The 13253-nt window shown below is 37.5% G+C and overlaps 1 protein-coding gene across 2 annotated transcripts in view; it reads left to right on the top strand.

The window, feature by feature from the left end:
* PTPN21 (protein tyrosine phosphatase, non-receptor type 21) overlaps positions 1-13253 on the top strand; it is a 47916-nt gene that overhangs the window by 3016 nt on the left and 31647 nt on the right. For both annotated transcript variants that reach the window (XM_009280760.1, XM_009280759.1), the window contains exons 2-3: positions 1027-1390; positions 12810-12979. In XM_009280760.1, the coding sequence (XP_009279035.1) occupies positions 1211-1390; positions 12810-12979 (350 nt within the window). In that variant the 5' untranslated portion in view covers positions 1027-1210. The remainder of the gene's footprint in view (positions 1-1026; positions 1391-12809; positions 12980-13253) is intronic.

Below are 13253 nucleotides of genomic sequence, written 5' to 3'. Positions count from 1 at the left end.
GCTTTATGTCGCGTGTGTGAAGCGCTCCCACTTCAGTGGTAGCCCCAGCGCCCAGTTTCGCTGTAGCGGCTGCCCTCAACACACGTACTTCTGCAGAAAAAAACCCTGTATTTAGAGAATGCTTTTATTTTGCATGTCCTACTGAAACCCAGCACTAGCAAGAGTGATAAATTTCTCAGGCTAGGGTGCGTGTGGTAAGAAAACACTTGAAATCGAGGAGAAAGGCGAAGCTTGCACGTTAGGGAGTTGACCAGAGGGGAGACGTGAAGGTGTTTGCAAAAGGTGGGGAAATGGGTGGCTACCTTTAGACTGAGAATACGTATGTTTTTCAAGGAAAAACTGGAAAATAAAGGGTTCTCAGAATTCACGTACTCTCTTGGTGAGGCAAAGCGTAACCTGAAACATCGTACAGCAGTTTAGTATAAGAAATAATGGTACAGCTAGCTGCAATTCAGGGAAAATTAGAGGAATTGGATTTTAATTATCTGGTAGGCAATGGCTAAGGTGTGAGCTTTAATGCCCCTCTTCCTGCCTTTTTTTTTCCTTAATCGTTTATGGGGCTTGGTTTTGTGTTTAATCCAACAGATAGCAGCTGAGGCTGCATGCTGCTCTGAAAAACAAGCCAGATTGCTGGTTTTGCTCTTAAAGAAAATGCCTTTGTTCAGTATTAGAAATACCTTGGGCAACTCAGACTTCTTAGAGGTGTTTCATTTAAATACTGATTCAGTTTAGAAATACTTATTTTAACACATTGCAGCCGCATTTGATTAAGAATCATTATTCACTTGCGAGTTTAAAAAAAAAAAAAATAAACTTGCCAAAGACCGGTGTTGTCTGTGGAAAAACCAGAAACACTGGTGCTTATTTCATTATTTGAATGTGTAACAGCTCTGCATTTTGGAAAAGTAGACTGATTATTTAGATTTAGAAAAAATATACGTTATTTTTCCCATGTTACCATTCCCCCTTCAGTCAAAGTATTTCCGATTCTCGTATTTATTCTCTTTCTCTTTTGCTCCTTACTAGGATTCCAGTGGATGCCCCTTCTACTTGTCTCTTGGTGGAAAACTTGCTTGTCTTTAATGGATACTGCTGCTGCTGGTTGATCTCTGGAGATTTTACAACTCCTTACCTTTTGAGAGAAGAGAGCTGCTTGTCCCCTCCCAAGGTCCCAGTCGTACTAGCTTTTTACCAGTGGGGGGAAAAGAAGATGCCTCTACCTTTTGGGTTAAAATTGAAACGAACTCGACGTTACACAGTATCCAGCAAGAGTTGCTTGGTGGCTCGTATCCAGCTGCTCAACAATGAATTTGTGGAGTTCACGCTGTCGGTGGAAAGCACAGGCCAGGAAAGCCTGGAAGCAGTGGCTCAGAGGCTTGAATTGCGGGAGGTAAGTGAACTGTCCAGCGAAGGCATGATTTTTGTCTCTGGTGCTAGGTGACCTATGTGGTGAATCCTTACCATTTGGGGCAATCAGTTTATTTACTGGAGCAGCAGTCCTGTGTGCCCCTTGTTTCTTCACGTTCTGATCTTGATGAGGACTTGGATTGCTCCAAAACAGTTGCAAAAGTTACATTACAGAGCTAGGGAATGCCCAAGGGGAGGACATGTGAGAAGTGGCAGTGAATAGAAGCTTAGAGCGATAGACAAAGCAACTGTTTTTTAAACCTGACAATGCTGAAAATGCTGTTTAAAAAACCCCACAAAGCAACAAAAAAAAATTTCTGCCTAAGCAACGTGGTTAAGAATTACTGCAAGACTTGAGACAACTTTTAGCTAAGGATATGAAAGAGGGTGTTATTTATATGCATGTATTTCTTTCTGATGGATTAGTGATGTGAAAAGAACCTAAAGCACAAAATGGGATAAGTGTACCACTGGCCAACTATTTGTATTGCTTGTTCAAATACCACAAACATGTTTGCAGACACTGTCTTGGAGCAAGCATATAGTCATTTAGACTGAGCGCTGGCCTCGTGGGGAAACACGGTTTGCACTAGTTGAATCTGTATATATATCTGTGTAATCTGCCTTTTTCCTCAAAAATTCTTTACTTGATACTTTGAAGGATCCTTTTGCAACTGAAACTTACTCCTCTCCCACACATTTGGTGGTTATTCATACATCTCCTGTATCGAGTGAATTACTTCTGAAATGCTGAGCTGCGAAATGTTGTTTATAGAAATCTACATAGTCTACCAAAATATGAACCAATGTCCTTGTTTTATAATTTTGTTGAACACAGGTAGATTTGATTGCAGTAGTTGAATGCTCTCAATCCTGTGTAAACTGATGTTTCCCACGAGAGTCTCAAAAGGTTTAGTTCATTTTGTAGTCATAAAACTGTGACAGCATGTGTGCTTTTGGGGGGAAGGAGAGAGAAAACTTGTCATAAAAGTTTAGTGTTACTAACATTTTTCTGAAAAAAGATGCTTTTGCTCTGTTACGTGGCCTGCCATATAATGGTGTTTTGAATATGGGATTCAAATACAGGATGAAAACCCTAGACAAAGGAAACAAAGAGTAATCGTAAAAATAATTGTTGTCTAATAACTATGATTTTTTTGAAATGTTACCTTTTCATTGTCAAGCAATCGCAACTGCTTATAACTTTGCTCAAATATTGAGCAAATAAATTCAGGACTCAATCCTGCAAACATTTGTAACTGTACACAGCATGCGTTACTGTAGGATTTCTCAGTAGGAAATGCTATATACAGTCAGGGTTTTTTCCAGAAATATTTTTTTTTCTGTTTGGAGAATAATAAATAAATGAAATAGATGTGACTCCATTAATCTCTAAGTTTGTTTACTGTGTTGTTGTTTTCAATCCCAATATGCATTCCTGTAGATTCTCCAAATATTTTTTTTTAGTGTACAGTTATTTTGGAAAAATGCAATTCTGTGCAACAGTATGACTTCCTTTTTTTTTTTTTTATCTTGCTCCTTCTAGCAAAGGGAGACTACTCTCGTAGCCTTAGTGTTTACTTAGAACACATCAGATATCATATATTTAGAATTCAGTTATTGTTGTGTGAATGGAGTTTGTCAATTTTATCTCTCCACTTTCAGATGTCACTGCTAAGTCAACCGAAGGTGAAGAATTTTAACTGTATTTGGTTTGCAAGACGCAAAGGCTTTGTCTTCCTGAATGATGACTGCTAGCTTTTATTGAACTAGTCACAGAGTGTTGGAGATGCAGGGTTTTTTTAGCTATTCTTCATTACCTTTTTCTTCGGAGCTACTCCTAAAAAATCTGTTTTTTTTAAAAAAAAAAAGAGAAAGATGGCAATTCCCTCAATTAGGAGTCATATATCAGACTAAGGGAGTTGACAGTACACTATTGAACTCTGAGCGGATTCCTGCAGTCATGCATTCTTGCATGGATTATTTTGGCAGGAAAATGTGTTGCAATAAAAGGGAATGGAAAGTAGGGCTATAAATTACTTTCCAGAGCTTGCATTCAAAAAATGTTGTTCTGCCTTTAAATAGTCAGATTTGCCAAGCAGATACTGGATCATTCCTGACTGCTTGCTTAGTAGAAAGTTTCAGAAAGAAAAATTTGCTCAGCACTTCGCTTAAATCTGCAAAAACAACATTAATCCTTGATACTGTAAAATACTAAGTACTTTCTATAAGATGTTGCATATTGTTAATACACTAAGCCTCCTTAAAGCTTGAGTGTGAATTCGGAGTGTTAAACATGAAAGTATGACTGTTTATTTGAATACTGAGACTTAACGCAGTTATGAAAACCGAGGCATCAGTTTCAGATTACTGTATATGGGCTACGCAGTTACGACATGCCATTCCCATGCACCTTCAAAACAGCTTATTGCAGGAGGTATGAGGGGAATCTCTACCTTTTTACACATTGAATGGTAAAATTTGTAAATGTCTCTTTCTCTCTGGTGTAGTCTGCAATTACTGAATTTGGGCAGTAAATTGAACGGCTTATTTGTAATGTTGTGCCATCTTTTAAGATATTTGTTTTAACAGATCTTTATGTAAATGAGAAAACACTGGTTTTCTTTTGATTTTCCCGTTAGTACTTCTCAATTTCCAAGTTGTATACTAGTATGGGCACATAGTTAGGGTTTAGGAAGTCTTAAGAATGTTGACAATTTTATTTTTTTATTGAATGGTAGACTTTACAGAAAAGTGAAATGAATGCATTAAACTAAGAAGAATATCTTCTGGTATTCCCAGAATGTGACTCATCAGCAATGGGTATGTAATCCAGCTCTCTCAAACTGAGGAACTGGGGAAAGAAGCCAAAGGGAAAAGGGAACATAAGTTACTTACCCTTTGTAGCACAGCCTGTCTTTTATCCTGTGAGAGAACTATAACCAAACTTGATTTATGCAAAAAGCTGTATTTGTTGCCGAAAACTCTTCTGGAATTACAAGTTTTGAAAAACTGCTGAGAGCTCCGATTGTTAACTACCTTAAAAAGCATGTGCAGCGCTGCTCATCTTGCATCTAGGGCATGCGTATACAAATTAAATACTTGAAAATATATAAATGTTTTTTTTAAATGTTAATACAGCTAGATATCTATAGGATGTTTGGCAGGAAATGTTACAACCGATTTACCTCTCTTGCTGGATCTTTTATTTCTGTTTTCTAGTAACACTTATAAACCAGAAAGAAGGGGCAAATTCTGTGTACAAGCAGAGTCTGACTTAACTGCAGTTATGTAGTAGAGGTTTGGGGACAAGTACAAGAACTAATTGTAGGGAACTTCTGTGGAAAGTATGTGTTGTGCATATGCAAGTTCCTGTGTTTGTTTTGGACATGAATAGGAAAGAAGGAATCAAGGTCATCCGCATCCTGAATAACTTCAAAGTTCTGAAACAGTGCTTCAGAAATGCTTGAACTATGCTGTAAAACTTTGCTCTAAATTCTAAAGTATCAGCTCTTGTTTGGAGAAAACACATAAAAATACCTTTAATTCAGTGTGGTGGTTTCTTAAGTGTGTGTTTTGCATACGTAAAGAGTGTTTTTAAAATAAGACCAAGTATAACTGTAAATATTCTTACAGGTGTTTGAATCAGTAAACATATTGACTGGCAAATAACAGTTGGGCCAAGTCATGACAGAACGGTTATTAACATAATTATGTTTATGCCTTGTATCAAAGTCTGACAAAATTTTAGCTAATGCTTGGAGAAATAAGAGGAGAAGCAGCGCTCATAGTTGAACTGCTATGCTTGCCTCTCTGAATCAAATTTTTCTTAAAATTAGGAAAGGAGAAATTGTCATGGAGGAATGTATATAAAAATACAGACCTTCAGTGTGTAATCTAATTAATTTAAAAGATGCTACTTTATTGAAAAACAAACTTGACTCCATCTAAAACATATTAAATGTGCTGTAATTGTAATTTAGGAGCCAGGATAAGTTGAAGGATAGAGCATTCAGCCAAAAATCAGTAATTGCCTCAGTGCAATTGTTGTAGGTCTTCCTTTTTTGGAAGGAAAAAAGCTATACATTCAGGTATAGGATTTGCACTCAGTCATATTACACTGAGCAGCACAAAATTAAGGTTTTTCCATGCAAGCAGTTGTGGCAATTAGGAAGCCTTGCCCCTGATTTCTTTAGCTTTTTTATAAAGTTAGGTCAGAATTTGAATATACCTCTTAATTGTATTTTTTCACTGTCACAATGTCTGCTAATTGCTGTATAGTTTTATACGAATTCTGACAGAAGAGGTTTTCTTTACTTCTGAAGCAAAGACATTAGTTTATTGTTTAGTATTTCTAGACTATGAAATTTTGCTTTTACCCACTGTAAAGCAATCAGAATGTAAGGCTCTGATGAATGGGAACATGATACTTCTTTTAATGTCAGTGCTGTGCAAGGCGTGAGTCAAAAGCAGGTATGCGAGTCCATCCTTCTTGGAGCCTCGGACAGTGGTGGGAAAAAGTAACATGATTTAAAAAAAAAAAGTATGTGTCAACATTTCTTGGTCATGTTGATTGATAACTGACCTGTTTCTGCAAGAAGTTAAAATATGTCGATGGGATATAATGTCTTCTATGCACTATGAAGGTGTTGCTCTTTAGCTTATTAGCTAAATTAGCCAGCTTACCTTTGTCTGATGTACTGATGAGTAGAATCTGCCTTGCCTGTCAGAAGACTGTTTATTCAAGATATCTGAAGGGTGTAAAACACAGTGTATTGTGATTTGTGCAATGTTTTAATTTGAATAAATTAGAATATGTCAGATTACCTTGCTAAGTATTGATTTTTGTTTGTTTATTTCTTATCCCTGCTGTTTTGCTTTAAGTTATAGATGGCAATTGCTTTGTTTATTTAGCATTTGTGAAACCTGTATTGGAGTAGTTGGGGGGGGAGGGGGAGAGAGAGAGTGTGTTGGAAAAAAGGTTTCCTTTATGAAAGAACTAAGACTTAAGACTGACTTCTCTCTGTATTCGTATAGCTATCCTGCTAAATCCTCCCTCCTGCAGCTACAGTTGAAGATCTTCTCAGTACTAGAACAACAAAAATAGTATAAGCGAAAGTACCCTAAAGTGAGTTGTTTCAAGATGGGGAAAAGGGAGGGGGTTTTATGAGGCTAGCCAGTGGTCCTCCTTTTTCTGGAAGAAGAATTGGTCGTAGAGGAGTGCAAATTTCCACTCGATGGCTGGTACATGGCAAGACTCAGGTTTCTTTCTCCACCACTTCCAGGAAGTCTTGGATCTTGTACACTGTCCAGTCCAGGCTGCTCCAAATCCTTTCTCCCCTAGAGATTGGGAAGATTTGTGGAGGAGGTGGTCTGCTGTGATAAGAGTGGAGTTTCTGGAGAATTTTCAAAACCTCTTGTCTCCTTCCGTAGTTCTTAACATTGGACGTAGGGTAAAACTTTCTTTCACATGGTATCTGGCAGTCGTGCACAGTACGAGGTTATTGACCCAGTTCTCCTGCATGCAGTTTAAATAAACTGTGATACCCTGGTGGCAGGAGCTGTTTTGTATCCAAGCATATAATAAAGCTAGACGCAGTGGAGCCCTTGGGCTAACTGGGATTTTATAAGTCTGACTGCAGTGCTTATCCTTCAATAATGAGAAGGTGTTTTCAGCACTCTGTTCAGGAAAGTCTTATGGCTTGTTTTATTTGTATGTACCAGTGTAAAAGAGGAAAAGCCTGAAAATATATTTTGATTGCATTCTTCTGTAAATGCTGTTACTGTTTTCTTTTTTTTAATATCTTGCCTCACATCTTGGATGGTGATTCCTCAGGTCACTGTGGAATCCTTGAGGCAGGTAGCAGATTGCATTAATTAGAAGGCACTGTATTAACAATTAGAAAACAATTCTCTTTTCCAGTCTATTTGTAACCTGTGAGATATTCTGGAAGATTTGTAATATAGGATTATGGAAATTAGCTGGGAAATATATAATTAAATATATAAGTTTGAAGTAAACTTTGAACACTGCTATGCCTCAGGGGAATGTGTGGTAAAGTCTGTTTGTCCTCCCTGCTTCCATCCGCAAAAAACGGTTGGTTTTTTTTCCTTTAGTCTGAGGTTTTATAGAGAATGATATTTTTTTCTTTTTTTCTTTTTTTTTTAAAGATGGCAGTAATAGTGTTGTCTCAAAATCCTAGGGAACATAACTTTTTCTTTATATTTAATTGCCAAAAAATGGAAGGCACAGTCGAGTTTGGGGATCATAATAGGTGCTGTTAAGCTCAAGTGAGAAGATTACACACATTTTATATCTGGCATATACATTTGTAATTTTTATTTCTTTTCTAGATAGTGTAAACTGTGACCAAAATAGACCCTGAGATTCTATATTAAAACTTCTTTTTAATTCTGCTTATCAGAATAACTGATATATACAAATGATGTTTAGATTAGAGCCAAAGTGGAACTATATTAGGGATGAGGCTGATCCATATTGAGGAAAATAGAACTAAATGCTGCATTTAATTTTAGCTAACTAATATCAGGCAGTTGGTTCAGGGAAGAAGGACTATCTCATTGATTCCATTTCAAATTATAAACCAGATGACAAACAGCAAAGTATGCTCAATAGATGTGGAAACTGATGAGAATTTTAAGATTTAAAGCTCAGTTTTTAATGGGTTTGTAATAGATAACACTTTTTTTTTTTTTAAAAAAAAGGTGTTATTTAATTTACAACCAAGAATTTCTCAGTAAGCTGTTTCTCTTTGTCAGCACCAATTCTATAATGACATAGAATCACATAATAGTTTGAGTTGGAAGGGCCCGCTGAGGGTTGCATGATCCCACCCTCTGCTCAGGAAGGCCAGCTTGGATCAGGTGTCTCAGGGATTGCCTGGGTGAGTTTTGAGGGCCTCCAAGGACAGAGCTTTGACGCCTTTTGGGCTACCTGTTCCAGTGTTTGGCTAGTCTTGTTGTGAAATTTTTTTCCTGATCTAACTGCAATTTCCCACATTGCAGCTTGTGCCCAGTGCTTCTCAAACTTGCAGTGAGCACTTCCAAAAAGAGTCTGGCTCCGTCTTCTCTATACCCCGCTTTTAGGCAACTGAAGTCCACAGCACGATTTTACTTTAGTCTCTTCTTAAGATTGATCAGCCCCACTTCTCTGACTCTCATCATACATCATGCCAAAAGATATAATATAGTCACCTACAGTAATGTAGTTTTGTGGCACTCATACCTGACGAAGCTCCTCTGCTTAGCTTAGGAAGTCTGGCTGACTTCATAGATGAAGTCACTCCACTCCCACCAACTTGTGAGCTGTAATACTGTGTTGGGCTTTTGGTACCTTAGCGTTCTTGATAACTCTTGAACTTTTATGCAAAAATGCTTACTATTCCTGTCCGTAGTGACAGAAAGCGGCTAGGTAGAAAGTAACTGTGCATAAGTTGTATGTTCTTTTTATTTCTATTTGATTTTCTTCAAAAGGGTTGGGTTGTGAATAAGTCACTAAAATAAATGAATCTCAAAGTAGTGTTAATCTTAACAGCTTAACATATTTTAAGAATTATGCCATGACATTCTTTTTAGAATTGGGTGTTGTCCTGAGCTGCTAATAATAAAATGTTTTAGCAATGAATAAAAATGGATTCTATTTTAATCAGTGCGAATATTCCAGGGTGCATTAAGCTCCTCTGAAAACTCACCGGATCAAATTCTGCCCTTGAAGTGAAAGGTTTGCATACAAGTCAGAAGACAGGCTTTGGTCCATAGTATTTTGCTTGGCTTTCATTTTATTTTTGATAGTCCAAGATTGGAGGAATTTGTAAGGGAAAATACCGTGGCAGAAAAATCTTGTTTAAAGATATGCTGGATTCCAGAGAATATTTTAAAACGCGGAAACATTTTTCTTAGTCTGTTGTGCCAGTAACTACTCGGTTCTGTGGATAGGCATGAAAAAGTGGACAGTGCTTTAAAGAAACAGACCCGTGCAAGTGATCATCATGCCTTAAAAAGAGGCTATACATTCAGTTTAAGACATCAGGCTGTAGAACCAGGAGTATCTTACATCAGAGAGTTTGAAGCAGTGGTGGTGTTACCAGAAGTTTGTGCTCTTTCTCTCCTTACCTTTCTGTTACACATCTGTGCTTCTTTGAGGCTTAAATACACCATGGCTGCAGATGAAAGTTATTCAAACAGTTGCTTAGAAATTTTTGCATACATTTTTAGTTGGTTTCCAAAAGTGTTTGTGCGGTATCTTTTATAGAAGTCTTTCAACTTTGTTGGTGTGCTTTTGTGGTTCTGTAGCTGTTACCCTCAGGTTTCAGTCTCTGCCTTGGCCTCTGCTCTCACCCAGAAGATTGTGCTTCGACGTTTCAGATCGCACTCAGCCGCGGGGCCAATGCAGTTGACCTGTTGGGCAGGTGGGCTGGGCCAGCGCAGTAGGCTTTCTTTTTTGAGCTCTTCCTAGCGAGTGAGATCAAGTAGCTCATGGCATATAGTGCAACTTTAACTGTTGTTTTTATTTTTTGGTCCTCTAGTTTACTTACTGTCTTGCATTATATATACGTTACATTTATAACACTCGGAAGTTACAGGGTGTCAGCATCACAGTCTGACTTTGGCTCCTGTGACTGTGCGCATGGTGTTAACAGTCTTGTAATGAAAGAGGAATAGACTTTTTACATGCATTCCTTTTCTCATTCAGTCTGCAGGAAAGATTGAGGAGTAGTCATTCGGTACATTTTATCCTTTTCAGTATGTGATGTTGCAGTGAACAGAGTATTTCTTTCTTAATGGAGTTTGTGTGGTACTACTGTTACAATTCCTAACATCTTACGGAATCTTAAGATACTGTCTTCTCAATATCCTTGTGGGGTGGCGGAGGTTACCACACACTATATCTTATGGTTGGGGGATTGAAGCACAGAAATAAAAGCAAATGTTGTCTAAGGTATTGGCAAACTTTGTGCACCTGGACTGAGAAATTTAGAAAACAGTGTTGTTTATAGTATTTGTATTCAGAGCCATATTCCTTTTGTCCTCTTGAAACTGGAAGTATTTATGACTTCTTAAATTTGACTCTTGGTTTTCAGAATTCAGAAGTGAAGAGCACACAGTGTCCACCTGTGAAAAATTTGGTTTGTAGGATTTGCTTTGCAAGAGAACTGTTTCTGATGTGGGAATACAGTCTGTTTCTCTGTGGTGATTTTTAAACTTTCCCAACCATGAAACTATTTTGTAGAAATCAGCATTCTGCCTTTTCTCCAGATATCTTCCACTATACTGAAAAACTGCTTTTTTGTTCTATGAACAGTTCTAATTAAATTTAATTTTTGTATTACAGCCTGCCTTTTTATCAAATAGGACCAGAGTTGTCTTAGAGTTTGCAGAAGGGATCTTAGTTATGGTTAAATGGGCAGACTTCACCCTAACATTTTTTTTTATCTTCTGAATACTGATTTTGCAATTACATAGAATCATAGAATAGTTTGGGTTGGAAGGGACCTCTAAAGGTCATCTAGTCCAACCCCCAAACATGGTAACAGTAATTTTAATTTAGGGGATTTTTTTTTAAACATTGGGGAAAAAAAACCCACCAAAACCCACCAACAATCACTTAAAACTGTGATGATGCTAATTTGGAGAGGGGTGAAGAAGTGCATTTTGCCAGTATGCAATGTCAAAGGAACATTATGCCTTAGAATTGGCTCTAATTTCCCAGTTTTGCTAGTTTCCCAGAGAAAATGCTTTTAGGGAATAGATGGTTTTATTAATCTAATGCTACACCTTGACTTTTGTGCCCAGAATTACTTAATGATCTGTGCTGATACGGAGCATTGACTTCACTGCTGTCCTTGAAGTTTGGGATGTAGCGTACCTGCCCATGCTCTGGTGGTTAAATGCATAGTCAGCCTGTCAGAGCTGTAAGGGATAGCCAGAGTCCCATGAGGGTAGACTCTTCATCCTGTTTTGACTATAAACTAAGAAGATGTATGTATATGAATTTTAAGATGTGTATATAAGCGAGTTTTCACAGGAAAGTACTAAAGTGACCTTTGTCTACTACCAGCTGTCGCTCCCCCATGAATTTCAAATCTGTGCTCCAAAGCATCAAAATGCTAGAGCTTCTGAGAAAACAACAGTAGATACTTTGTTTGCTAGGTAGACAACTTTTCCAAGTCTAATTCACAGAAATTATTGATGTAAAAAAATCATTATGATGAATGGTCCTTTGTTTTATAAAACTTCCTCCTTAATAGCTTTATTTTATATAAGTTAAAAGATCTGAAAATATATAAAGAAAAGTATTGGATTAAAGGTGTTGGAATTTCTACCATTTCTACATATAATAATGTGTATGTAGCAAGGACTTGGAGAATTTCCATGTAAATGCCTACAGACGTAATTAGTAATTAGTAGCATTCCCTTATCTCCCTCCCTCAGTTAAAAAACCTGTAATTATGATTTCTAGTTTTGCTATGATAATGACATGAATATTTCCCAGTCCATATCTGTTTGCTGATACAGAACTGAGTAAAATAAGTACTGCAGAAGCAGATTTTAATCAGTTTAAACATAGTGGAGAAATTTAAATTTGAATGAGTGGCTCTGCAGTGTGGATTTAGAACGATATTGTGGAGTGATAGAAAAATATTCTGGTCCAAACTCCTTCTCAGAAGAGATCTAATCAAAGTTAGATTGTGTTGCTCAAGATGTTGTCCAGTGGGATTTTGACATGCCAGGGATGGACAGCCATCAGCCTCTCGGGGCAATCTGTTCCAGTGCATACTGTATTTTGTGTTTTGGCTTGGTCAAGAGTTGCCTGCTCAGGCAAGGTAGCTTGCTGCTGTACCTGGTCGTTTTTTTGCTCGTGGGATGAGCCATACATGTGCTTTAATGAGCTTGTCTTTGACTGACCAGCTGTCCTGTGCTCTTTTGTCCTTCAGCATCCCACGTGAGCCTGCCTGCCAGCTCCCCAGAGAAGCCATACTTTGCTTTCCTGCTGTCCAGTGTCATTTTCTATTTGCCTTCCTCACTTCTCTTAGTTTCCTGTCACACATAAATGCTTACTACTAACATCTGTGGGTTGCCACAACAGGGTCAGGGACTGTTTGCAATTAAAGAGTAGGTGCGGTAATGTTTTAGGTGGGGGACCTTATGTACATGGATTGCTTATCTGACATGGAAGTAATGTCTGCTTTTGATATTAAATCTCTCTCCGGTTCTCTAAGTTTTCAATAACCCATAGCCTTAATCAGTGTTTTAAAACCTTTATTTCTAAGTAGCAAGACTTTTGTTTTAAAACCTTTATTTCTAAGTAGCAATACATACAATGTATTTTATCAAATATCACAATAGTAACTTTTTTCATCATTTAAATGCCTCTTTTTCAGATTACATATTTCAGTCTGTGGTATTATAATAAGCAGAATCAGCGCAGATGGGTAGATTTGGACAAGCCTCTGAAAAAGCAGCTGGACAAATATGCCTTGGAGCCAACTGTGTATTTTGGAGTAGTGTTCTATGTGCCTACTGTTTCTCAGCTTCAGCAGGAGATTACCAGGTAAACTTCATACATGTGTCTATAATTTTGCTTTCAGCATTCTGAAGTGTATGGTTTATTTAAAAATTGTCTGCTTTCCCTCCCCAACCTCTATAGAAATGGAAGTCATTACTTTAGGCAGAATTTATGTTCAAACTGTGTATTTATTTCCCTTTCAAATATTTAAAATATGTGATGAACTAAGCAAACAACTAAATTTTTGGTGATCTTAGGAATCTATTCAAACCTGTTTTTAGTAATAGGCATACTTGCACGGTTAGACTTTTAATTGTTT

The sequence above is a fragment of the Aptenodytes forsteri genome, unplaced genomic scaffold (genome assembly GCF_000699145.1).
Source record: "Aptenodytes forsteri isolate BGI_AS27 unplaced genomic scaffold, ASM69914v1 Scaffold193, whole genome shotgun sequence".
NCBI classification, from domain to species: Eukaryota; Metazoa; Chordata; class Aves; order Sphenisciformes; family Spheniscidae; genus Aptenodytes; species Aptenodytes forsteri.
This window is presented reverse-complemented; position numbering and strand designations above follow the sequence as displayed.